The following is a 27,740-nucleotide window of genomic DNA, read 5'->3' as shown; positions in this document are numbered from 1 at the left end:
GGTCTTACGGGTTTGGAACGACATGAGGGTGAGTCATTAATGACATAATTTTCATTTTTGGCTGAACTAACCCTTTAAGATAGATGATATTTGGATTCCAATTTATTTAGAAATGTACAATGTTTGTTGAAAAAGTCTGAAATGTGTGTAGAAAATGGCTTATCAAAATGGCCAGCAGCAGTTCCTCATAAAAATTTGTGGTTATGTTCAATTGCTGTGCCTTTGAGAAAACCCAAGACAAATTTGAAACTAGATAAACATGTTAATTAAGGGTCATTATTTCTCAAAACACACAAATTCCCTTGAAGGCAATTTAAAGAAATCACCGATGAGTCTGAAGTACAAGGACAACAAGCTGACCCCAATGGAGAGCGTCAAGAGGACAAAATCAAACTATAAGGCCATAATGACCTCCCTGAAGAGGGCCATCTGTCGCAACACTATGCAAACAATGCATGCAAACACTGATGCAATCAGAATAACATTTTATTTCACCCTTAAGCTAATAAAATAAAATAAAATAAAAAGAATGATATTACATGTAACGTTCTTATGGTACATTGTGTAAACTGATATTTGCTAATAAAGGCCAATTCTTAAAGTTTTAAATAATTCTTGCATTTAACTACACTTACTAACAATAATAAAACAATGAAATGAGCTATATGATTTATTAAAAAAGACAAAATATAGAGGCATATGAGCATAAGCTTGCATGGGCAAGGTTTAGGCAGTCATCCATTTGACAACCAAAGTCCACCATACATCACCACAGAGAACGGAAGATCCAGTTAGGACATTTTGGTTTAAATGTCATTACAAAGTAAACAAAAAAAGAAAGAAAAAGAAACATATACATGGATGAATCATTCACAATAAGATCTAAAAAATGCATTCAAAGGTGAATTTTCATTTCAAGCCAACTTTAAAATGGGCCTGCAAGGCTACCAGAATTTTATAGCTTCCATGCAAGATAACATGTATTGATTGGACAAACAAATATGAATGTTATGGTGTTTCCTAAACAATACAAAATACTCTATATCTGTTCCATGCATTTTAGTACTTCCAGGCACGACGCAAAATGAATACAAAGTTATCTTTAATAAATTTAGGAGAATCCACAGAAGAACCAAGACAAATATGCATCCAATGGTGGTTTACTTTTGTTGCAAGTAAAAGGCCTTTTAGTATAATTCTAAAATGTCCACCTTCAGCTCATGATATGCATGTCTTTTTGCTGTAAAATCTTTAATTATTTTGTGAATTATAAAGTGAATTTAAGACTAACTTTTATATTGTTAGTAATATTGGTAATATACTTGAAAAGTCATGTTAAAATGTATCAAATATGACAACTCAGACTTTTAAGGAATGTTTATTTGTACAATCTCTTAACCATCATTGTATTGCATTGCATACAGAGCTTTGATCATGAAACTAAGCACTTAAATATCATCTAACCAAGACATATTATTGGGACATATAGTGTGTCAACTGATATTATTTAACATTTTATTCAGGTATCTGCTATACTGTTTTGAAGATTGCATGGATTTACATTACATGCTGAATTTCATCTTGCTTTTTGGTTATTTAAATATCAGCAACTGCACTTGCATGTTTTTATTCAGTTTTGGTCTCTGAATAAAACATTTTGTACTGCCCTAGAATGAGCTCCATATTCACCTAAATCATAATATAAGTACTGATGTATCAAATATGACACTCAATAGAAAAACACATATGAAGTTTTGTTTTGCACATAATTTTATTAGATATTATCTAAAGATTCAATGATCATGTGATCTGAAACCCCTAGACAGCCATCCACATACACAAGCCATACACAATACTCTATATAAACAGCATAAATACACTGTAAAGTAAGAGTCATGTTGTGTCATCTGTTATGATTTGAACTATCTGGATCACTGTTTGCAGGTATCTCCACTTTACAGATGGACTGGAAAGCTGTCAGCACCTAGAAACAAAAGGCACCTGTAAATCTAAAACAAACAAACAAAAGATATTTGACAAAAATCTAATGTTCCAATTTTGTTTTTACAGTGTATTGAACATTTTAAGATGAAAAATTCATCCATCGTGTCTTCGATTGTATTGGAAGCTTTTTACAGAATGGAGGACCTTAAATACCTTTACTTTGTGACATTTCTTGTGTTATACATGCTTCTACTCTTTGCTAACGCCATTGTGATTTTTGTCATAATTATCAACAAAGTTCTTCATAATCCTATGAATTACTTTCTATGTAACTTGGCTGTAAATGGCATCTACGGGGGCACAGCTTTGCTTCCCCCCTTGCTGGGTACTTTAATGTCTCCTTCTCATGAGGTATCTTTGGCATGTTGTAAGGCTCAGATCTACTTCCTGCACACATATGCTATCATAGAGTTCACCATCCTGTCAGTGATGTGCTACGATCGCTATGTGGCCATCTGCTACCCGCTGCAGTATCACAGTATTATGACGATCACAAAAGTGTATAAACTGATTGCCTTCTCATGGGGGTATCCTTTAGTGATATTTGCTGTGTTTTTTATCATGACTCTGCGCTTAACAATCTGTCAAAATCGCCTCGGGAGGGTTTACTGCCTCAACTTTTATCTGGTCAAAATGTCTTGTGGGAACACATATATTGAGAGCATTATGGGATTGCTTTTTCTTGTTGTATACTCTTTTCCTCAGCTTGCAATGACTTTCTATTCATATGGACATATTCTGAAAATATGCTTTACTGCCACTAAAGAGTCTAAAATAAAAGCACTGAAGACCTGCACTCCACACTTATTTGCAATACTGAACTATAGTGTGGGATGTTTTTTTGAAATTGTACAAAGTCGTTTTGACACAAGTTATCTTTCCTTTGAAACGCAAATGTTTATGTCTCTTTATTTCTTGATATTTCCTCCCATTCTAAATCCAGCTATCTATGGGATGAGTGTTAAAACATTAAGAGCCAATATTTTTAAACTGGTTTGCTCTAAAAAAATAAAAAAGGTTATTGTTTTTAAAGTAGGATCTTTGGAACACAAGTGAGAGTGTAACAAAGGCAATACTGTTCTCAGTATGAGAAGCAAGCAGCTGAAGTCTAATCTGTGAAGTGGAAACACAACTAAATGATGTTAACTTGTATGTTACTTTAAATAATGTTTTTGAATTAAACTGAATGCTAATTCCATATATTGTAAATTTGACATCCGAATACCCAAAAGAACCCCATCATGCTTTTCAAAATCAAAAAATTTTGAACTTGTAATATATGTGTTGTATTTAAAATGCACAACTATGCATGCATTAACTGGATTTGCAAGTTGCAAGTATATATAAGATTATATATATATATATAGATATATATATATATATATATATATATATATATATATATATATATATATATATAAAGTAATGTGCATAAAAAAAAAAAAAAAACAGTCAAAATTGACCTGTCATATTTCACTTGATCAATAAAGATAAATAGAATGTATATTCTTTGTAAGTAATGTGCATAAAATAATTAAAAAAGAGATATACATATCTAATGTAAGACCATGTGCTGCTCTCTAATGCATCACCATAACATATGTGCTCTTTACAAGCCTCCAAAACTATAAAAAAAAAAATCTTTGTGTCACACATTATAGAGCTATTTACAACAAATGTCTATTTTCTCATCATTGTTATTCTATTTATAATAAACATTTTATACTGTTATGGGCTTAAAAGTTTTAATTAGTCTGTTTCTATACTCTTCTATATTTTGTTTTGTTTGGTCTAAGGCATTTTTTCCCCCTGCTGAGATAATTAAATTCTAGTATTAATGCCATGGTTTAGCAATTATGCCATTCAACTCTAATCTGCAATAAGCACAAATATTTTACCCCTAATTTATACTTAACCTTCATGCATTCTTATGGACATTTTTGTTAATGCCAACAGCATACATTTTTGGCACAAGTGTGTATTTTTATTAGAATTGTAATATTTCATCCTCATTTCCTTTAATAAATCTATTTTTCACTAGGTACACAAAACAGCTGACCCAATGGAGAGCATCAAGAGGACAAAACAAAATATAAGGCCATAATGACCTCCTTAAAGAGGGCCATCTGTCGCAACACTTATGCAAACAATGCATGCAAACACTGATGCAATCAAAATAACATTATATTTTGCCCTTAAGCTAATAAAATAAATTAAATAAAATAAAAATAATTAAATAAAATTAAATGAAAAGAATGATATTACATGTAATGTTCTTACAGTACATTGTGTAAACTGGTATTTGCTAATAAAGGCCAACTCTTAAAGTTTTAAATAATTATTGCCTTTAACTACACTTACTAACAATAATAAAACAACGAAATGAGCTATATGATTTATAGAAAAAGACAAAATATAGAGGCATATAGCTTGCATGGGCAAGGTTTAGGCAGTCATCCATTTGACAACCAAAGTCCACCATACATCACCACAGAGAACGGAAGATCCAGTTAGGACATTTTGGTTTAAATGTCATTACAAAGTAAAGAAAAGAAAAAAAAGAGACATATACATGGATGAATCATTTACAATAAGATCTAAAAAATGCATTCAAAAAAACAGGTGAATTTTCATTTCAAGCCATCTTTAAAATGGGCCTGCAAGGCTACCAGAATTTTATAGCTTCCATGCAAGATAATGTAATGAGTGGACAAACAAAGATGAATGTTATTGTGCTTGATAAAAAATACAAAATACTCTATATCTGTCGCATTTTAGTTCTTCCAGGCACGAAGCAAAATGAATACAAATTTATCTTTAATAAATCAGGAGAATCCGCAGAAGAACCAAGACAAATATGCATCCAATGGTGGTTTACTTTTGTTGCAAGTAAAAGGCCTTTTAGTATAATTCTAAAATGTCCACCTTCAGCTCATGATATGCATGTCTTTTTGTTGTGAAATCTTTAATGATTTTTATAAAGTGAATTTAAGAACAATTTTTATATTTTAGTAATATTGGTAATATACTAGAAAAGTCATGTTAAAATGTATCAAATATGACAACTCAGGCTTTTAAGGAATGTTTATTTGTACAATCTCTTAAACATCATTGTATTGCATTGCATACAGAGCTTTGATCATAAAACTAAGCACTTAAATATCATCCTACTAAGACATATTATTGGGACATATAGTGTGTCAACTGATATTTTTTAACATTTTATTTGGGTATCTGCTATACTGTTATGAAGATTGCATTGATTTACATTACAAGCTGAATTTCATATTGCTTTTTGGTCATATAAATATCAGTAACTGCACCTAATTGCATGTTTTATTCAGTTTTGGTCTCTGAATGAAACTTTTTTTTTTTTTACTCCCCTAGAATGAGCTCCATATTCACTTAAATCATAATATAACACTGATGTATCAAATATGACACTCAATAGAAAACACAAATGCAATTTTGTTTTGTACAGTTTTTTTTTATTTTTTTTTTATGGGATATCATCTAAAGATTCAATGGTCATGTGATCCGAAACCCCTAGACAGCCATCCACGTACACAAGCCATAAACAATACTCTATATAAACAGCATAAATACACTGTAAAGAAAGAGTCATGTTGTGTCATCTGTTATGATTTGAACTATCTGGATCACTGTTTGCAGGTATCTCCATTTTACTGATGGACTGGAAAGCTGCCAGCACCTAGAAACAAAAGGCACCTGTAAATCTAAAACAAACAAAACAAACAAACAAACATAAAAAAATTAAGATGAAAAATTCATCCGCCGTGTCAATGATTGTATTGGAAGCTTTTTACAGAATGGAGGACCTTAAATACCTTTACTTTGTAACATTTCTCATGTTATACATGCTTACACTCTTTGCTAACGCCATTGTGATTTTTGTCATAATTGTCAACAAAGTGCTTCATAATCCTATGAATTACTTTCTATGTAACTTGGCTGTAAATGAAATCCACCTTCTCACAACTTAGCTTCCCCCCTTGCTGGGTACTTTAATGTCTCCTTCTCATGAGGTATCTTTGGCATGTTTGTTAAGGCTCAGATCTACTTCCTGCACACATATGCTATCATAGAGTTTCACCATCCTGTCAGTGATGTGCTACGATCGCTATGTGGCCATCTGCTACCCATTGCAGTATCACAGTATTATGACGATCACAAAAGTGTATAAACTGATTGCCTTCTCATGGGGGTATCCTTTAGTGACATTTGTTGTGTTTTTTATTATGACTCTGCGCTTAACAATCTGTCAGAATCGCCTCGGGAGGGTTTACTGCCTCAACTTTTATCTGGTCAAAATGTCTTGTGGGAACACATATATTGAGAGCATTATGGGATTGCTTTTTCTTGTTGTATACTCTTTTCCTCAGCTTGCAATGACTTTCTATTCATACGCACATATTCTGAAAATATGCTTTACTGCCACTAAAGAGTCTAAAATAAAAGCTCTGAAGACCTGCACTCCACACTTATTTGCAATACTGAACTATAGTGGTGGGATGGTTTTGTTGAAATTGTACAAAGTCGCTTTGACACAAGTTATCTTTCCTTTGAAACACAAATGTTTATGTCTCTTTATTTCTTGATAGTTTCTCCCATTCTAAATCCAGTCATCTATGGGATGAGTGTTAAAACATTAAGAGCCAATATTTTTAGACTGGTTGGCTCTAAAAAAAAAAAAAAGTTATTGTTTTTAAAGTAGGATCTTTGGAACACAAGTGAGAGTGTAAAACAATGCAATACTGTTCTCAGTATGAGAAGCAAGCAGCTGAAGTCTAATCTGTGAAGTGGAAGCAACTAAATGATGTTAACTTATATGTGACTTTAAATTGTGTTTTTGAATTAAACTGAATACTAATTCCATGTAAATTTGGCATCTGAAGACCCGAAAGAACCCTATGATACTTTTCAAAATCAAAACATTTTGTACTTGTAATATACAGTATGTGTTGTATTTAAAATGCAATAAGCATAAATATTTTTACCCCTAATTTATACTTAACCTTCATGCATCCTTATGGACATTTTTTGTTAATGCCAACAGCACACATTTTTGGCACAAGTGTGTATTTTCATTAGAATAGTAATATTTCACCCTCATTTCCTTTAATAAATCAGTTTTAAAATATAGGTAAAATCATCCATTATAACTTTTACCCAAGTTGCTTTGACACAAGTTATTTCCCATTTGAAACACAAATGTTTATGTGTCTTTATTTCTTGATATTTCCTCAGATTCTGAATCCAGTCATCTATGGGTTGAGTGTTCAGGTTCTGAGAGACAATATTTTCCGACTTTGTGGATCTGAGAATAAGTTACTGCCTTTAAAGTAGGATCTTTGTTATTTGCTAGGTGTAAAAAAGAATGTCCATGTTTTCAAACATTTCTTTGTGTCAATAAACAGCTGACGTTTCTAACATTAATATCTGAATTATGTTGAGGTCTCCAAGCAAGATGATTTGTTGTCTTCAGAAAGCATACAGAGCTTTGATCATAAAACTAAGCACTTAGATATCATCTTACCAAGACATATTATTGGGACATATAGTGTGCCAACTGATATTTTTTTTACATTTTATTCAGGAATCTGCTATACTGTTGTGAAGATTGCATTGATTTCAATTATCAGCTGAATTTCATCTTGCTTTTTGGTTATATAAATATCAACAACTGCCCCTAATAGCATGTTTTTGTTAAGTTTTGACCTCTGAATAAAACTTTTTTTTTTACTCCCCTAGAATGAGCTCCATATTCACTAAAATCATAATATAAGTACTGATGTATCAAATAGGACACTCAATGGAAAAACGCATATGCAATTTTGTTTTGCACATTTTTTTTATTATATATTATCTAAAGATTCAGTGAACATGTGATCCGAAACCCCTAGACAGCCATCCACATACACAAGCCATACACAATACTCTATATAAACAGCATAAATACACTGCAAAGTAAGAGTCATGTTGTGTCATCTGTTATGATTTGAACTATCTGGATCACTGTTTGCAGGTATCTCCATTTTACTGATGGACTGGAAAGCTGCCAGCACCTAGAAACAATGGAGACTGAATCCTGAAAAAAGGCACCTGTTAATCTAAAACAAACAAACAAACAAATATATTTGACAAAAGTCTAATGTACCAATTTTGTTTTTACAGTGTATTGAACATTTTAAGATGAAAAATTCATCCACCGTGTCATCGATTGTATTGGAAGCTTTTTACAGAATGGAGGACCTTAAATACCTTTACTTTGTGACATTTCTCGTGTTATACATGCTTACACTCTTTGCTAACGCCATTGTGATTTTTGTCATAACTATCAACAAAGTGCTTCATAATCCTATGAATTACTTTCTATGTAACTTGGCTGTAAATGGCGTCTACGGGGGCACAGCTTTGCTTCCCCCCCCCTTGCTGGGTACTTTAATGTCTCCTTCTCATGAGGTATCTTTGGCATGGTGTAAGGCTCAGATCTACTTCCTGCACACATATGCTATCATAGAGTTCACCATCCTGTCAGTGATGTGCTACGATCGCTATGTGGCCATCTGCTACCCATTGCAGTATCACAGTATTATGACGATCACAAAAGTGTATAAACTGATTGCCTTCTCATGGGGGTATCCTTTAGTGACATTTGTTTTGTTTTTCATTATGACTCTGCGCTTAACAATCTGTCAAAATCGCCTCGGGAGGGTTTACTGCCTCAACTTTTATCTGGTCAAAATGTCTTGTGGGAACACATACATTGAGAGCATTTTGGGATTGATTTTTCTTGTTTTATACTCTTTTCCTCAGCTTTCAATGACTTTCTATTCATACGGACATATTCTGAAAATATGCTTTACTGCCACTAAAGAGTCTAAAATAAAAGCACTGAAGACCTGCACTCCACACTTATTTGCAATACTGAACTATAGTGTGGGATGTTTTGTTGAAATTGTACAAAGTCGCTTTGACACAAGTTATCTTTCCTTTGAAACACAAATGTTTATGTCTCTTTATTTCTTTATATTAACTCCCATTCTAAATCCAGTCATCTATGGGATGAGTGTTAAAACATTAAGAGACAATATTTTTAGACTGGTTGGCTCTAAAAAAAAAAAGGAAAGGTTATTGTTTTTAAAGTAGGATCTTTGGAACACAAGTGAGAGTGTAAAAAAGGCAATACTGTTCTCAGTATGAGAAGCAAGCACCAGAAGTCTAATCTCTGAAGTGAAAACACAACTAAATTATGTTAACTTGTATGTGACTTTTTTTTAAATTTATTATTAAACTTAATGCTAATTCCATGTAAATTTGACATCTGAAGGCCCGAAAGAGTCCCATCATGCTTTTCAAAATCAGAACATTTTGTGTCTGTAATATATGTGTTGTATTTAAAATGCACAACTGTGCATGCATTAACTGGATTTGCCTGTCTTTTTTTCATAAGATTATTAAACAGTCAAAATAGACCTGTCATATTTCACTTGTTCAATAAAGATGGATAGAATGTATATTATTTGTAAGTAATGTGCATAAATTAATTAAAAAAGAGAAATACATATCTTATGTAAGACCATGTGCTGCTCTCTAATGCATCACCATGACAGATGTGCTCTTTACAGGCCTCCAAAACAATCAACAATAATTAGGTCCCGGCTCCGAACACACTTTGTGTCACACATTATAGTGCTATTTATAACAAATGCTTATTTTGTCATCATTGTTATTCTATTTATAATAAACATTTTATACTGTTATGGGCCTAAAAGTTTTAATTAGTCTGTTTCTATACTCTTCTATATTTTGTTTTGTTTTGTCTAAGGCATTTTTCCCCCTGCTGAGATAATTAAATTCTAATATTAATGCCATGGTTTAGCAATTATGCCATTCAACTCTAATCTGCAATAAGCACAAATATTTTACCCCTAATTTATATTTAACCTTCATGCATCTTTATGGACATTTTTGTTAATGCCAACAGCATACACATTTGGCACAAGTGTGTATTTTTATTAGAATTGTAATATTTCACCATCATTTCCTTTAATAAATCTATTTTACACTAGGTACACAAAATAGCTGACCCCGATGGAGAGAGTCAAGAGGACAAAATCAAAATATAAGGCCATAATGACCAGCACTTATGAAAACAATGCATGCAAAGACTGATGCAATCAAAATAACATTATATTTCACCTTTAAGCTAATAAAATAAAATAAATAAAAAATCCAAAGTGCACACACACAGCAGTGAACACACACACCGTGAACACACCCCCGGAGCAGTGGGCAGCCATTTATGCTGCAGTGCCCGGGGATCAGTTGGGGTTCAGTGCCTTGCTCAAGGGCACCTCAGTTGTGGTATTGCCGGCCCGAGACTCGAACCCACAACCTTAGGGTTAGGAGTCAAACTCTCTAACCACTAGGCCATGAAAATAAAATAAAATAAAATAAAATAAATAAAATAAAATAAAATAAAATAAAATAAAATAAAATAAAAAGAATGATATCACATGTAATGTTCTTACAGTACATTGTGTAAAGTGGTATTTGCTAATAAAGGCCAACTCTTGAAGTTTTAAATAATTATTGCATTTAACTACACATACTAACAATAATAAAACTGAAATGAGCTATATGATTTATTGAAATAGACAACATAAAGAGGCATATGATCATATGCTTGCATGGCCAAGGTTTAGGCAGTCATCCATATGACAAGCAAAGTCCACCATACATCACCACAGAGAACGTCTCGGTTATGTATGGTAACCCTCGTTCCCTGAAGGAGGGAATGGAGACATCACATCGGTGAACGACGAATTGCGATATCGCTTCTGAGGAGTCAAGCAGGTGACCCGGCCACTCAGTGCCAGTAAAGCAACGTGACGTCTCCGATTGCATCCAGCTGCCCCTGATCACAGCGTGAGTATAAGAAGGCAGCAGGTGCAATGCATACCAGGCTTTTGCTGAGGAGTCGAGCAGGTGACCCGGCCACTCAGCGGCAGTAAAGCAACGTGACGTCTCCATTCCCTCCTTCAAGGAACGAGGATTACCATATGTAACTGAGACGTTCCCTTTCAATCGGTCACTCTCGATGTCACGTCAGTGACAAACGAATTGGGATCCCTACCAAAGCACCATGAGTGCTGCCCCTTCCAGTGGCCTGTGCGAGCCGCCTGTGCCCCTGTTTGGTGTAGGCCGGGGCTCGGAACAATCAGTTCCACTCACCATTGTCAAAGCACTACCTCACTGGGTGAGATTGAATAACATTTGGAAAACGTTTGGAAGCCCCATCCTTCCCGAAGAAGTTTTTGGATGCAAATACACATAGAGCATCCATTTAGGAGTATATGGAGAAATTGGAGGTGATTGAAACCCTCTTGGGAAGGCAGAAGTCTGCTGGGGAAACACAGGCTCTAAGGCTATACCGTGGACTATACACATACGAATACCGCTTAGGTCTCAGTATGGAACCCAGCCTTCTACAGTTCTCACGGATTCATTGTGAAGGCCCGGGGCCAGACGTTCCACTGTGTCTGGCTGCTGAGGGTGATGGAGGATCTCAACAGGGTCTACAGTACGGACACTCTGAAGCAGTTTTAGCAAGCCGACGCTAACCGGGGCCTCTCGGTGCCACTACCTGTTTAAGGTGAGAACACAGGAAGATACCGGCTCTACAAAAAGGCTATAGAATCTAGTGAACATGTTGTGGGTCGCCCAGCCCACAGCTCTACAAATATCTGTCAGCGAGGCGCCACGAGCCAGTGCCCAGGAGGATGCAACATTTCTAGTTGAGTGAGCTTGCAACCTGAACGGGCAGGGCACACCCTGTGCCTGTTAAGCCAGGGTGATGGCATCCACAATCCAGTGGGCCATCCTCTGCTTAGAGATGGCATTCCCCTTCTGCCAGCCTCCATGACAGACAAAGAGCTGGTCTGAGGTCCTGGAGCTTTGTGTCTGGTCTATGTAGCATCTTAATGCTCGGACAGGACAGAGCAAAGCCAGGGCTGGGTTTGCCTCCTCCAGGGGCAGCACTTGCAGGTTCACAATTTGGTCTTTGAAGGGTGTAGTGGGAACCTTGGGCACGTAGCTGGGCCGGGGCCTCAGGTCAGCCGGCCCAAACTCTAGGCACGAATCTTCAGCCGAAAATGTGTGCAGGTCCCCTACCCTCTTGATGGAGGCCAGTGCAAGCAGGAGCAGAGTTTTCAACGAAAGAAACTTTAGCTCAACTGAATGCAAAGGCAAGAATGGGCCCTGCTTTAGTGATTTTAGCACTAGAGTCAGGTCCCAAGAGGGTATAGAGGGGGACCGGGAAGGATTTAACCTCCTGGCCCCTCTATGGAACCTAATGATGAGGTCATGCTTACCTAAAGACTTCCCATTCACGGGGTCATGGTACAAAGCAATAGCAGCAACCTGGACTTTGAGGGTGGAGGGAGACAGCCTTCGCTCCAACCGCCGCCTGCAGAAAGGAAAGCACAACCGCAATCGGGCATCTTCAGGGGTCTTCTCAGCGAGAAGAATACCACGCAATGAACAGGTTCCACTTTAAGGCGTAAGCGTGTCTCGTAGACAGTGCTCTCGCCGAAGTGATGGTGTTCACTACCTCCTGGGGTAGGTCACCTAGAGCAGGTGCCAAACGGTGCCCCGTCTCTGAGTCAGTAGATCCTTCCTCAGAGGAATCGGCCAAGGAAGGGCTGTCGCGAGGAGCACTAGTTCGGGGAACCAGGTCCAAGTGGGCCAATACGGCGCCACTAGCAAGATTTGCTCCTCGTCTGAGTCTCATGCAGATCCTTCAGTGCCTTGGCCTGGTGCACCTGCAGTAACGCCATAGCGTGGTAAGACAGAAGCAGCTTCCCCGCAAGCCGTATAGGCACTACCGGTTACACCAGACGAAGCCCACCTCAAGCACAGCATGCCTGGAGATCTGCTCTGGGGGCAACCCTGCCCAGAGGAATGCAAGATCTGACCACGGGGTGAAGGTTTCATGACAGGCCGATGTAACTTGGACCCAGTGAGTGCCATGCTTCCACGCCCACCTCGGGACTTGGCCATAAAGCCAGTGCTGGAGCAGGAGCCCCAGGAGCCTCTGACATAGTTTCAATGGGACTGCTGTCCTGCCCTTGAAAGTATTCAAGCAGGCTAGCACCGACCGCACATGTTCCTCTGTAAGGCACGCTGTCTGTTCAACCGAATCCAACTCCATACCGAGAAAAGGCCAGGTCCCTGTGCTAGTCTAGATGTCTGAGGATGCAAACACCCTGCACTCTGAGGAGAACAAGAGCAATCTCCTTGACTTTCGTGAAGACACGGGGAGACAGGGACAGCCCGAAGGGCAGGACCTTGTACTGATATGCCCGTCCTTCGAACGCAAACCGCAGAAAATGGTCTGTGGCGCAGAAGGATCGACACATGAAAGTATGCGTCTTTCAGGTAGATCGCTGCATACCAATCTCAGGGACGGACGCACCCGAAGATGCGTTTCTGCGTCAACATCTTGAACGGTAGCCAATGAAGGGCCCGGTTCAAAAATTGCAAATCCAAGATTGGCCATAACCTACCGCCTTTACTGGGTGCAATGAAATAAGGGCTGTAAAACCCCGACCTCATATCAGCTGGAGGGACCGGCTCTATCGTGTCCTTCGCAAGTAGGACTGCGATCTCTGCCTGCAGAACAGGGGCATCAACCTCTTTAATTGTAGTGAAGCGGATACTGCTGAACTTAGGGGGATGCCGGGCAAATTGAATCGAATAGCCAAGGCTGATGGTCCATAGAAGCCAGCGAGATGGGCTGGGTAGCGCTGACCAGGTGCTTAGAAACCGTACAAGCGGGACCAGCTGAACCACATCCATACCCCCAGTGGGGCAGTGGGGTGGAACACAGGGACCCAACTCGGGTGGCTTGTGAGCAGGCCGGAGTGTGGTGTGAGTGTGGGGTGCAAGGCTCACCTGGTTCCACAGGTTGGCAGAGGATGCCTGAGTATGGCCTTTGTTGATGCTCTCGAACCGCCCGCTACTGCCATCTGGCGAAGGAGGAGGATGAATGAGGTCCAGTGCTTGGCCGTCTGCAAGTCTCCGTGCCCTCCTGGGACCCAGAGATAAAGGAAACTGCTCTTTTGTCGAGAATTTGGGTAAGGCCAACGGCAGGAAAAAACTAAACAAAAGATTCTCCATCTGGCCTTCCTCCGGTGGAGGGAGTGGTGCATTCACCATCTCCCAAAGAGCAGATCCCTCCATCTCTGGGTCGCCTGTCTCAGGGCCACTTGCTCTTCCGTTTGCCGCCAGGTTTGGCAACTGCCTTGACAGACGCTGCTGCTGCCTCAGTCTGCTTTTCACTGCTTTGCTGGAGGCTGCTGCTGCGCGGGAGCAGGGGCAGACACAGACATGAGGGCCCGCCGTCGGCGACGAGCAGGCTGCAGCTGCCCGCCGGGGCAGGATGTGTCGGATTGCCTCAGTCTGCTTTTGGGCAGCTGAGAACTGCTGGGCAAATCTCTCGACTGCGTTGCCAAAGAGGCGGGTCTGAGACATAGGAGCATTGAGGAATCGAACCATGTCAGTGTCCCTCATGTCTGCCAGACACAGCCAGAGATGGCTCTCCTTGACCACAAGTGTCGCACGACCCATAGAACTCGCTGTGACTCGCTTGCTCAGAGCGCAAGGTCAGTGGCGGTTCGGAGTTCTTTCAGAACTTCCAGATTGTGACCACCCTCATCATGCAGGTCCTTCAGTGCCTTGGCCTGGTGTAGCTTTCCTGCAAGCCGTATAGCACCTACCGGTTACACCAGACGAACGCCTACAGCCCCGGCAAGGAAGTACCAGGTCTCCCCGCCAGGAGGAGGCTGACTTAGGACACAATTGCATCACTACCGCCCGCTCTACCGGGGGGGAATCGCCGAATACAACCTGGTGAGCTCATCATGCACTTCCTGGAAGAAGGGCACCGAGGCGGGACACTGAGAACCACCGCGAGCCACCCCAAGAAACCATTCATCCAGCCTTGAGGGCTCGGGATGCGGTGGAGGTTTCCACTTGAGCCCTACCCTCTTGGCGGGCCGGGAAAGCATAGCTGCCATTTCCGGATCCGATTCAGGCTCTGCCACCATCCCGGAGGGCGGTAGCGTGGCCGAATCTTCATCGGACAGCTCTCCCTCCGATGCTTAGATCAACATCTGGTTGGGGGGAGGTCCACTGGATACCACTGGTACGCTCTTTGAAGAAGGCCCAGCGTGTTCCATGGGTCGCTCCGCTGGATTGGAGGTGCAAGAGGAGTGATGGTCCCCAGAGAGGTGGTTCCCTGCGGGGTTTGCCACCACTGTAACCCTCAAATCACCCTTATAAGGACAATCTGTTGTCTTTACATTTGTCCACCAGAACGAGCCTCAGATCGCGGCAGAGGCAATGGGACTCTTCCCCCCTGAAGGTAGCGGAGCCTGGTTCACAGCTCCAAGATGGGCATCTTCCCGCAGTGGGAACATGACGCATTCACGAAGGCCACCTCAGTGTGCTTGATGCCCAGACACATGAAGCAGCGATCGTGACCATCAATTGGTGCCAGGTAACGACCGCAATAAGGACAATCTGTTCTCTTTGTCATCCTTATAAGGACAATCTGTTGTCTTTACAAAGACGCACCCCTGGAGCTCTTTTAGAAAAAGTTTGCTCTTTAGGAAATGATCTTTCAGTGCTGAGGTGCACAGGGGAGATGGCCGCTTGCAACATGGCAGGGAGTAATGCAGCCTGAAGTGCGCAACCCACTCGACACTGAAACGACCGCCACTGAAGCACCGTCTCATCAACACAGGAAGCTTCTGAGAGGGTGCTGAACTCGTAGTTCTCAGTGGAGCAGAACGATATTGACGCTCGGCTCCAAAGCGAAAAGCTGGTATGCATTGCACCTGCTGCCTTCTTATACTCACGCTGTGATCAGCGCCAGCTGGATGCAATAATTGCATGCCAATGTACATTGGCTCGTTTAGTTTACACTCAAAGTAGATTGGTCTATCAAAGCGATATCCCAATTTGTCGGTCACCGACGTAACATCGAGAGTGACCGACTGAAAGAGAATGGAAGATCCAGTTAGGACATTTTGGTTAAAATGTCATTACAAAGTAAAGAAGAAAGAAAAAGAAACATATACGTGGATGAATCATTCACAATAAGATCTATAAAATGCATTTAAAAAAAAGAGAGGTGAATTTTCATTTCAAGCCAACTTTAAAATGAGCCTGCAAGGCTACCAGAAATGTTATAGCTTCCATGCAAGATAACATGTAATGAGTGGACAAACAAATATGAATGTTATTGTGTTTGCTAAACAATACAAAATACTCTATATCTGTTCCATTTTAGTACTTCAAGGCACGAAGCAAAATTAATACAAAGTTATCTTAAATAAATCAGGACAGGAAAATCCACAGAAGAACCAAGGCAAATATGCATCCAATGGTAATTCACTTTTGTTGCAAGTAAAAGGCCTTTTAGTATAATTCTAAAATGTCCACCTTCAGCTCATGATATGCATGTCATTTTGCTGTGAAATCTTTAATGATTTTTATAAAGTGAATTTAAGAACAACTTTTATATTGTTAGTAATATTGGTAATATACTAGGAAAGTCATGTTAAAAAGTATCAAATATGACAACTCAGGCTTTTAAGGAATGTTTATTTGTACAATCTCTTAATCATCATTGTATTGCATTGCATACAGAGCTTTGATCATAAAACTAAGCACTTAAATATAATTTTACTAAGACATATTATTGGGACATATATTGTGTCAACTGATATTTTTTAACATTTTATTTGGGTATCGGTTATAATGTTATGAATATCTCACTGATTTACATTACAAGCTGAATTTCATCTACCTTTTTGGTCATATAAATATCAGCAACTTCACAAGGAGGGTAAGCCACAAACATTCATTGCCAAAGAAGCTGGCTGTTCACAGAGTGCTGTATCCAAGCATGTTAACAGAAAGTTGAGTGGAGGGAAAAAGTGTGGAAGAAAAAGATGCACGACCAACCGAGAGAACCGCAGCCTTATGAGGATTGTCTAGCAAAATTGATTCAAGAATTTGAGTGAACTTCACAAGAAATGGACTGAGGCTGTGACATCAAGAGCCACCACACACAGACGTGTCAAGGAATTTGGCTACAGTTGTCATATTCCTCTTGTTAAGCCACTCCTGGACCACAGACAACTTCAGAGGTGTCTTACCTGGGTTAAGGAGAAGAAGAACTGGACTGTTGCCCAGTGGTCCAAAGTCCTTTTTTCAGATGAGAGCAAGTTTTGTATTTCATTTGGAAACCAAGGTCCTAGAGTCTGGAGGAAAGGTGGAGAAGCTCATAGCCCAAGTTGCTTGAAGTCCAGTGTTAAATTTCCACAATCTGTGATGATTTGGGGTGCAATGCAGTACCGCCGCTCCCTATACGCAGAGTGCACAGTCTGTGTAGGGCACCAACTCCCAGGGGGGCACCATCCCAGTTGCTCAAAAAAAAAAAAAAAAAAAAAAACCTTCCGCCATTCCCCCATCCGCGCTCGTGACCGCTCGCACCTCATGTCAATAGCATTTGAGGAGAATGATTTACAGTCATAAAAACAACTGTAATTGTTCATCTAGGTGTCAACTAATGCACACCTTTTACATTTTTGATATTTATTTAAATAAACTGTAAATCATATGTAAATTATGCTACTTTTTCACAACCTAATGGGCTCAAATGCAAATGGAGGAGAAAGACTTACAGTCATAAAAACGACTTTGATGTGTTCATTTAGGTGTTAACTACAATGCACACCTTATACATTTTGAATATTTATTAAAATAAGTTGTAAATCATTTAGGTAAAAACGACGTCCGTATATCACTTTCAGGCACATTCCTGTGAAATTTTTTTTTTTTTTTTTTTGGCTGTTGACGTTAATAACGAGTTTTAATGTCAGCAATAATTTTACCAGCACCAACGCATCTAATATTCTCTCTGACTTACCAGGTTCTCTTACGAAAATTAACCATGGTTTTAACAATAACACCAAAAATCATCGTTCTTGTAGCTATGGTTACTGCAAATTAACCATGGTTTTGTTACTTCAAATAATAATTTACAAAGAAGTATTAATATACGGTAATCTTTGTTGTTGTTGTTGTTGTTGTTGTTGTTGTTGCTATAAGAACAGACCTAAGCCATCAATAGCCTTTAAAATGACTTAAAATGCATTATATAAAAAACAATGAGGCAATAATGATTGGTTAATAACACTGTTAAAATACATAATGTAGGCTAATACAAAAGAAACAATTTATTTACATAACATGTTATTAAAAATGCCTGTAAAGGGAGCCAAAGGGTAATTGCTGCTGCTACACTTACAGGACAATCAAATCCTTGTTTAGGCTATTGGCCAAATATTTAATTCAAATATTCACTTAATCTCTCATTTTTGGCCATCTTTTTGTTATAGATGACACAGCCTTTATAATTTCTAAAAAAAAAAAAAAAAAAAAAAAAAAACGTGGATATCACAACCCTTACAAAAATAAACCATGGTTTTATATAGTAAAACTACTTAATTTTTATTTTCAAGATTTCTGAATGCTTGAGACTATAAAATAAATTAGAGTCATAATAAAGTTATAGCCATAGTTAAATGTCAAGAGCTACATTTGTAATTTGTAAATATAACAATTCAATAATTGTTATACTTTTTTATTTTATTAAAGTTCTATTTTCACCCCTATAGTAGGTGTTTTATTTTCATCATCATATTTGAGGAAGGGGGCACAACAATACAGTCCTGCTTAGGGCACCCATTTGGCCAGCAGCGGCCCTGGTGCAATGTCATCTGTTGATGTTGGTCCAGTGTGTTTTTTTAAAACCAAAGTCACTGCACCCGTTTACCAAGAAATCTTGGAGCGCTTCATGCTTCCTTCTGCTGACCAGCTTTTTGAAGATGCTGATTTCATTTTCCAGCAGGATTGGTCTCATGACCACACTGCCAAAAGCACCAAAAGTTGGTTAAATTACATTGGTGTGGGTGGTGTGCTTGACTGGCCAGCAAACTCAAAAGAACTGTACCCCCTGAGAGAATCTTGGAGTATTGTCAAGAGGAAAATGAGTAACAAGAGACCAAAAAATGCAGATGAGCTGAAGGCCACTGTCGAAGAAACCTGGGCTTACCACCTCAGCAGTGCCACAAACTGATCACCTCCATGCCACGCCGAATTGAGGCAGTAATTAAGCAAAAGGAGCCCCTACCAAGTATTTAGTACATGTACAGTAAATGAACATACTTTCCAGAAGGCCAACAATTCACTAAAAAAATTTTTTCTATTGGTCTCATGAAGTATTCTAATTTGTTGAGTGGGTTTTTTGTTAATGTGAGCCAAAATCATCACAATTAAAAGAACAAAAGACTTAAACTACTTCAGTCTGTGTGCATTGAATTTATTTAATACAAGAGTTTCACAATTTGAGTTGAATTACTGAAATAAACTTTTCCACGACATTCTAATTTATTGAGAAGCACCTGTATACTCTTTGCTAATGCGATTGTGATTTTTGTCGTAATTATCAACAAAGTGCTTCATAATCCTATGAATTACTTTCTATGTAACTTGGCTGTAAATGGCATCTACGGGGGCACAGCTTTGCTTCCCCCCTTGCTGGGTACTTTAATGTCTCCTTCTCATGAAGTATCTTTAGCATGTTGTAAGGCTCAGACCTACTTCCTGCACACATTTGGTATCATAGAGTTCACCATCCTGTCAGTGATGTGCTACGATCGCTTGGCCATCTGCTACCCGTTGCAGTATCACAGTATTATGACGATCACAAAAGTGTATAAACTGATTGCCTTCTCATGGGGGTATTCTTTAGTGACATTTGTTGTGTTTTTTATCATGACTCTGTGCTTAACAATCTGTCAAAATCGCCTCGGGAGGGTTTACTGCCTCAACTTTTATCTGTTCAAAATGGCATGTGGGAACACATATATTGAGAGCATTTTGGGATTGTTTTTTGTTGCTGTGAACACTTTTCTTCAGCTTGCAATGACTTTCTACTCATAAAGACATATTCTGAAAATATGCTTTACTGCCACTAAAGAGTCTAAAATAAAAGCTCTGAAGACCTGCACTCCACACTTATTTGCAATACTGAACTATAGTGTGGGATGTTTTTTTGAAATTGTACAAAGTCGCTTTGACACAAGTTATCTTCCCTTTGAAACAAATGTTTACGTCTCTTTATTTCTTGATATTTCCTCCCATTCTAAATCCCTAAAACTCATCTATGGGATGAGTGTTAAAACATTAAGAGTCAATATTTTTAAACTGGTTGGCTCTAAAAAAAAAAAGGGGGTTATTGTTTTTAAAGTAAGATCTTTGGAACACAAGTGAGAGTGTAAAAAAAATACAATACTGTTCCCAGTATGAGAAGCAAGCAACTGAAGTCTAATCTGTGAAGTGAAAACACAACTAAATGATGTTAACTTGTATGTGACTTAAAAAAAGTTGTTTTTTTTAATTAAACTGAATGCTAATTCCATATAAATAGATTTATAAATAATTTTATTTATAAATAGATTTATAAATAATTCCATATATTGTAAATTTGACATCAGAATACCCAAAAGAACCCCATCATGCTTTTCAAAATCAGAATATTTTGTGCTTGTAATATATTTGTTGTATTTAAAATGCACAACTGTGCATGCATTAACTGGATTTGGAAGGTTTTTTTTTTTCGTAAGATTATTAAACCTGTCATATTTCACTCGATCAATGAAGATGGATAGAATGTATATTATTTGTAATGTGCATAAAATAATTAAAAAAGAGATATACATATCTAATGTAAGACCATGTGCTGCTCTCTAATGCATCACCATAACAGATGTGCTCTTTACAGGCCTCCAAAACAATCAAAAAAATCAGCCCCCGGCTCCGAACACACTTTGTGTCACATATTATAGTGCTAATTATAAGTCAAGTCAAGTCATCTTTATTTATATAGTGCTTTAAACAAAAAAGATTGCGTCAAAGCAACTGAACAACATTAATTAGGAAAACAGTGTGTCAATAATGCAAAAATATAACAAATGCCTATTTTGTCATCTTTGTTATTCTATTTATAATAAACATGTTATGGGCCTAAAAGTTATAATTAGGTTAGTCTGTTTATACTCTTCTATATTTTGTTTGTTTGTTCTAAGGCATTTTTTCCCCCTGCTGAGATAATTCAATTCTAATATTAATGACATGGTTTAGCAATTATGCCATTCAACTCTAATCTGCAATAAGCACAAATATTTTACCCCTAATTTATACTTAACCTTCATGCATTCTTATGGACATTTTTGTTAATGCCAACAGCATACATTTTTGACACAAGTGTGTATTAACTGTAATAGTTCACCCTCTTTTCCTTTAATAAATCTACACAAAATAGTTACACACAGGACCTTAAGGAGAAAATCGTCCCTTTTGTAACCTTAACCCAAGTCACTTTGACACAAGTTATCTCCCATTTGAAACACAAATATTTATGCCACTTTATTTCTTGATATTTCCTCAGATTCTGAATCCAGTCATCTATGGGCTAAGTGTTCAGGTTCTGAGAGACAATATTTTTCGACTTTGTGGATCTGAGAATAAGTTACTGCCTTTAAAGTAGGATATTTGTTATTTTCTAGGTGAAAAAAAGAATGTCCATGTTTTCAAATATTTATTTGTGTCAATAAACAGCTGATGTTCCTAACATTAATATCTCAATTATGTTGAGGTCTCAATGAAAAATTATTTGTTAGTAGTTAGTAGTAGTTAGTAAACAGTGTAATGAACACACTCTTTGTCTCCATTGAAGAAAACAAGTAATTCAACAAAGTTTTGTGTTCTGTTACTCTCTCTACTAAGTAATGTGGGAGAAAAAAAGAGATGATAATTGAATATAGGTTGATAGATTTCAGCATCAACATACGTTATAGGCCACAAATGTAAAAAGAACTGTACTTTTTCTAATTTAAAAGGATGATTATTGACAGATGGATCGTGTTTCTTTCCAGTATTCTACTAATCACTTGTTTTAGCCTAATTTTAGAGCATTTCTTGATGCAGATGCAATCCAGAGCATCATGTCGACTGAAATCAGCAAATCTACAATCCAAATTTGAATCTGCTAAGATCTGATGTTTATTTGTTTGCTTAATATAACTCAGCATTTAAATCACATTACTTAAAGATAAGCAACAAAGACAGACAATAAAAATAGAATGAATACAAAATGTAAATAACCTGTTATGGATATGACCATGCTTTTCCAATGGTTTACTACAGTACTTTAAAAGGAATGCATGCTTTTACAGCACCACCTGCTGTCCTATGCAACTTGCACAATATTTTGACAACTTTTTTTGTACAGCAGATGGCAGCAAATAAAGACAAATCACAAAAAACGAGTTAGATTTTAAATGCTTTCTCTACATGCCCTCTTGACCCACACTCACTGATTCTGTCACTAAAAAGGCCAAACCTGTCGAGTTGGTAATGTTTCGTGACATTAAATTTGTTTCGCACCTATTCTACACAAGAGAGAAAGAACTGGTCAAAAAATAACTGGTGTAGAAACACTTTTCACTCAAAAATGTTAGTAAATTTCACAACTACGCACAAATAAACTGCAAGTAACACATTTAATTAAACGTCAAAATTTTAAGAGGAAAGACTGAAATGGTATTTCTTGTAAACCCTAAAGCTAATAGTTTTGACCCATCTCTGAAGTTACTAATTTAATATTTTTTCTTTACAGTTGGATTATCTAAATTTTATTCCCCCATGGCAATTAGCCCGTTTCTCAGTTTTGCGTCTATTTTACTTTCGTCTACTGATCCTATTACTATTTATCAGCCTGTTTCGCGTTTCTCAGTTTTGCGTCTATTTTACTTTCGTCTACTGATCCTATTACTATTTATCAGCCTGTTTCAGACTTCAAAGCAGCCTGTTGAACTGTCTATAATCTAATATTTTATAACATTTAGTAAAATGTTCACCTAAATTACCCGAGGGCGATAAACTAGCAATAAAGTTTATCCGCATATTATCAACAGTAAGCATGACTTGCACTTTCTTTTGTTGTTGTCCGGTTTAAAGGAGGAGCTGCGCGCTGTGCAAATGCGGAACCTTTCAGAACCTAACATTTCGAAGCTCAACAGCAGACTCTTTATTTCGTGAGCTAACGACAGAATAGAACCCCACAATGTCTAAAAGAGTAGCTGTAGTTACAGGGGCAAATAAAGGCATCGGACTGGCTATTGTGAAAGGGTTGTGCAAAGCAGGTTTCAATGGTGATATACTCCTTACTGCACGGAATGAGAAACTGGGACAAGATGCGGTTGCTGGGCTGAAATCTGAGGGATGCAAAAACGTAATCTTCCACCAACTTGATATATGTGACCAAGGAAGCTCTCTGAAACTGAAGAAGTTTCTGGAGGAGAAGTACGGCGGCCTGGATGTTCTTATTAACAACGCGGGAATGGCCTTCACACGTTAGTTTTGAATGACTTGTTTTTCAACGGAGAAGTGTCAAAGAACAATTAACACATTCGACAATGAAAGCATTCTATATATAATAGCTGTAATTTAATATATTATAGTAAATTATTATGTTATAATATAATATTATGGTAATAGGCCTATATCGCACTTGGGTCTTTTGCAGCGTTTTGCGCATGATACAAAGTTCTAAAACAGCGCCGCTCAAGTTTTTATAACAACTTTTTAAAAACTCGTATGTGGACCTTGCGGTTTCTACTGCAACATATCGCGTTTTTGTGCAAATGGATACCACTTTAGGAACTGGCTTAATAAAACAGCTTTTTTAACATATTATATTATGATACTACTGAGATACTACTATTTAAAAAATCTGTAATCTGAGGGTGCAAAAAAAAAAAAAAATCACAATATTGAGAAAATCGCCTTTAAATCTGTCCAAATGAAGTTCTTAGCAATGCATAATACTAATGAAAAATTAAGTTTAAGTATATTTACGATTGGGAATTTACAAAATATCTTTATGGAACATGATGCTTAATATCCTAATGATTTTTGGCATTAAAGAAAAATTGATAATTTTGACCCATACAATGTATTTTTGGCTATTGCTACAAATATACCCTACTATTTAAGATTGGTTTTGTGGTCCAGGGTCACATATTATATTTTATTATGTTATATTATATTATATTATATTATATTATATTATATTATATTAATTATGTTATATTATATTATATTATATTATATTATATTATATTATATTATATTATATTGGTCATTCAGCATTCTGTGCTAAAATCCTTTCAATATTCTGTTATGTAAGAGGCCGCTCACACAGAAAGCCTTTTCCATTCCACTGCAATGCTTCCCAGTTGTTTTTGTATTTAAACATGCGCTAGACAGAGTGTAGCTTCATCCCTAATTAAACACACTTGCCTGTAATTTTCAAGCAATATTTTGGCTAGGTTTTTCAGTTATTTTTTCGATTGGAGATGGAGCTAAACTCTGCAGGACAGTGGCCCTCCAGGACTGGAGGTGCCCAATCTGCGCATCCCTGTTCTAGTGGAAGGATACCTTCCAACTTCCAATGAAGGTATTGGCTAGAAGATTTAGGAATTGGTTTAATAATTTCTATGGAACTGTGCTAGACAGATGCGTTTGACTTATACATGAGTCTTTTGCAAGTTGCACCACTCAAGATTAAAGGATTTCAACATTTTAAAAACATGTTCTGTGTGAATGACTCCTTAGGGACTATATCTTCTAGTGGAAGGATACCATTTGGCTTAATAACATAAGCTTTTAATAAAAAATATTTATTATGTTATATTATATATTTTGTATTACAGCCATTTGAAATATTATTTTTCTAGATTCAGCAACAGAGCCATTTGGAGAACAGGCTGAGGTGACCATGCGCACCAACTTCTGGGGAACACTGTGGGTGTGCCATGCTCTTCTGCCGATACTTCGACCCAGTGCTCGGGTGGTCAACGTGTCCAGCTTTGTTAGCAAGAAATCCCTTGACCAGTGCAGTCCTGAACTACAGGCAAAGTGTGTGAATCAGTTTTTATAGTTAGTGATCATACAAGTTAGCATGTAGAATATTTATTTTGATTTTATGTTTGCCTTTGAACAGATTCCGAAATAAAGATTTACCTGAGGAGGAGTTGTGCCTGCTGATGGGAGAGTTTGTTCAGGCTGCACAGACAGGGGATCATACGGGTCAGGGCTGGCCAAACACTGCATATGGTACCACCAAGGTAACAAACATCCTTTTTTTCTGACAAAAGGAGTCTGGTTTGTTTGGCAGTGTATGTTAGCAAAAAGCAGGCCCAGACTAAACATGTATTTGTTTACTGTCTTTTTTAGATCGGTGTGACTGTGCTATCAAGGATCCAGGCTCGAGTTCTTACCGAGACAAGGCCAGGTGATGGTATCCTCCTGAATGCTTGCTGTCCAGGATGGGTCCGAACAGACATGGCTGGATCAAATGCTACCAAAAGTCCAGAGGAAGGGGCAGAAACTCCTGTTTATCTGGCAACGCTGCCTGAAGGAGCCAAAGAGCCACATGGACAGCTAGTGTGGGACAAGACTGTACAGGAATGGTAGCGTGAAGAAAGGAGGCGTCATCAGTTCATTCCATCTGAAAAGAATGTCATGATTACATCTGATAGTAAATGACTTTTCCAAAATATGCTGACATGAAAATACTGTCTATTTTCTCTCCTACAACATTAAATTACATTTTGAAAAGCTCTGACATGTTTTTGCTTCAGTTTTCTTGAAAGTAATTGTGTGATTTAGAAATAAGATATGAACTCACCATATCTTATTTTCAATATTTGTTCAGTTTCTAGGGTCATTTTGTTTATCTAGCTAAGATAAACTGATTTTGACCTCAAATGCTTCTTCCACAGGACAGATTTTACCATCTGTACAAACCAAAATGTCTATATACATTCCTATTTTGTGAAGCAAAATGCATATTTAGTTTGCCAAAACATTTGTGAACCTGTGATCTTAAATTTAATCCATTAAAATGATTTGTAAGCTTGACTGCCTTCACGTTCTTCATGCTCAAAGGTTATTTCTGCTTAAGTCATTTGCTTATTTTAGGATACTCAAAGCATTAGATAGAGAAATAGTTACTGTATTATAGAATACTGACTTTTGTGCCCTTCATCCACAGTCATACCCAGCTCAAAACATGAAGTTAAACAATAGTTATGTTGTGCAAGCTTTTGTTGGTGCAACCTCTGCTCTTGAGAAATCAAAGCCATCATAAAGCAATCTGTAAAACAATCTAGCCAAGAAACTGGTAATAAAATGTGCAGTATCTAATCCGTATTGGTCAACAGAAAGCAGTTATCAATGCAGAGAATGTAATATAGTTGTTTTTTGTTTTTGTTTTTTTGTTTTTCTGTAATGTATTTGAACTATTGCTCCACCAACTGCTAGATTAAAGTTTGGTGTATGTGATAAAACACTGTGATAAACTTTTGATTGGTCATCAAATCCCCACCCATCTTGTTTGAATCATGTTCACAATAAAACAATACCAAAGTGAAAGATGATTTAATTGGAAAAAAAACAACAACAACAAAAACTTTTTTTTTTTTTAGAGGATATAATTAAAATTGAAAATTAAATTAAAATTGTATGGTAATGATTAAAATAATTAAAATTAAAATAATTAAAATTGTATGGTACATGTGTATCCAGTAGAAGGCGCCATAGATATTTGTAAATGAATTACCATAAGGGCTGGAAAGCCGTAAAATACAATCCCTTGCAAGTATAATAATTATTGGAGCTGAAATTCCATGTTAAACGATCATAATATCAGAAAATATTTTATCAACATCTAATCACTTTAGAAACATGTCGAAGAACCAGTATTCATATACATTCGTTTGTGGGAAAGTGCAAATAATATTAAAATAGCTTCATCCCAGTTGCTCCACTAGATGTCAGCATAAGACAAAAATCTAAGGAATATCCTCAAACTCTTCTGTTGTGTTGGTTGTTCATTTATAATTTAATTTTATTAAAGTATGCTGGCACCACGTTTAAAGTCTATTGAGCGTTTTTACTGATATATATATACATTTATTTTTTTATGTCCATGCCTGTGTTGGCAGCCTACTGTAATCAGGAATGGCTGTATAGTTTCTGAGGCCAAAGAGATATACAGTATAAACAACAAATCGGTACATAAACATAATTCATCAGAATTAACTGGCTGTTATTTTCAGTAAAAGAAATTACATAAAATGCAGTGTAGAAACTTTTAATTCACATCCTTTATAAAAATAAACAAGAAAAAGCCTTGCCAGCTCTAAAGCCACAACAAAATAGCTGGCAGGAAATTGTCTTTCCTGAACACCTGTAACAAATGTGGATTCTGGGAAAAACAGCACAACAACATGCACTAAAAAACAATCAGTGGTGATCACAAATACAGTATACCGCAAATAAAATTACACCAACAGCACAGACTTGCAAAACCCTGATCTACAGTGTAGCAACAGTGCTGAATTCTGGATCTAATGTATTAAAACAGTGTATTCTGTGTTTTCAGATGGATTAATAATTAAATTAATAATTAAAATGAATTAATAATTAAAATAATTTTCAAGCACAAA

General features: G+C 37.4%; 4 protein-coding genes and 1 pseudogene across 4 annotated transcripts in view; 4 read left to right on the top strand and 1 right to left on the bottom strand.

Moving 5' to 3' along the window:
• The first annotated feature begins 328 nt into the window (after positions 1-328).
• On the top strand, positions 329-3,144 carry LOC122141235 (olfactory receptor 142-like). The gene is made up of 3 exons (XM_042747863.1): positions 329-431; positions 1,945-1,976; positions 2,071-3,144. Exons 1-3 carry the CDS (start codon positions 329-331, stop codon positions 3,058-3,060), a joined length of 1,125 nt encoding a protein of 374 aa, XP_042603797.1. The 3' UTR covers positions 3,061-3,144.
• Positions 3,145-7,451: 4,307 nt separating this feature from the next.
• Positions 7,452-10,281, top strand: LOC122141307 (olfactory receptor 142-like). The gene has a single exon (XM_042748378.1). It carries the CDS (start codon positions 8,218-8,220, stop codon positions 9,172-9,174), a length of 957 nt encoding a protein of 318 aa, XP_042604312.1. The 5' UTR covers positions 7,452-8,217; the 3' UTR covers positions 9,175-10,281.
• Positions 10,282-14,622: 4,341 nt separating this feature from the next.
• On the top strand, positions 14,623-21,799 carry LOC122141234 (annotated as a pseudogene).
• Positions 21,800-23,160: 1,361 nt separating this feature from the next.
• On the top strand, positions 23,161-26,151 carry cbr1l (carbonyl reductase 1-like). The gene is made up of 4 exons (XM_042748457.1): positions 23,161-23,579; positions 24,966-25,146; positions 25,232-25,355; positions 25,465-26,151. Exons 1-4 carry the CDS (start codon positions 23,291-23,293, stop codon positions 25,702-25,704), a joined length of 834 nt encoding a protein of 277 aa, XP_042604391.1. The 5' UTR covers positions 23,161-23,290; the 3' UTR covers positions 25,705-26,151.
• Positions 26,152-27,369: 1,218 nt separating this feature from the next.
• tgfb1b (transforming growth factor, beta 1b) overlaps positions 27,370-27,740 on the bottom strand; it is a 6,005-nt gene continuing 5,634 nt past the window's right edge. The window contains exon 8 of the mRNA XM_042748456.1: positions 27,370-27,740. This exon is cut by the window's right edge and continues 538 nt beyond it. The gene's annotated coding sequence lies outside the window, so the exon portion shown is untranslated.

This window comes from Cyprinus carpio, chromosome B21, assembly GCF_018340385.1.
Source record: "Cyprinus carpio isolate SPL01 chromosome B21, ASM1834038v1, whole genome shotgun sequence".
Taxonomy (NCBI): Eukaryota; Metazoa; Chordata; class Actinopteri; order Cypriniformes; family Cyprinidae; genus Cyprinus; species Cyprinus carpio.
Note: the sequence above shows the minus strand (reverse complement) of the source record. Positions and strands in the feature narration are given on the sequence as shown.

Bases quoted from the DNA above. Each gene is read 5' to 3' on its own strand.
- LOC122141235 (XM_042747863.1), top strand. From the start codon at position 329: ATGAGTCTGAAGTACAAGGACAACAAGCTGACCCCAATGGAGAGCGTC. The intron at 432-1,944 runs GTCGCAACACTA...CACTGTTTGCAG, and splicing joins CTCCCTGAAGAGGGCCATCT to GTATCTCCACTTTACAGATG. The intron at 1,977-2,070 runs GTCAGCACCTAG...TTGTTTTTACAG, and splicing joins TACAGATGGACTGGAAAGCT to TGTATTGAACATTTTAAGAT.
- LOC122141307 (XM_042748378.1), top strand. From the start codon at position 8,218: ATGAAAAATTCATCCACCGTGTCATCGATTGTATTGGAAGCTTTTTAC.
- cbr1l (XM_042748457.1), top strand. From the start codon at position 23,291: ATGTCTAAAAGAGTAGCTGTAGTTACAGGGGCAAATAAAGGCATCGGA. The intron at 25,147-25,231 runs GTGTGTGAATCA...GCCTTTGAACAG, and splicing joins AGTCCTGAACTACAGGCAAA to ATTCCGAAATAAAGATTTAC. The intron at 25,356-25,464 runs GTAACAAACATC...TGTCTTTTTTAG, and splicing joins CTGCATATGGTACCACCAAG to ATCGGTGTGACTGTGCTATC.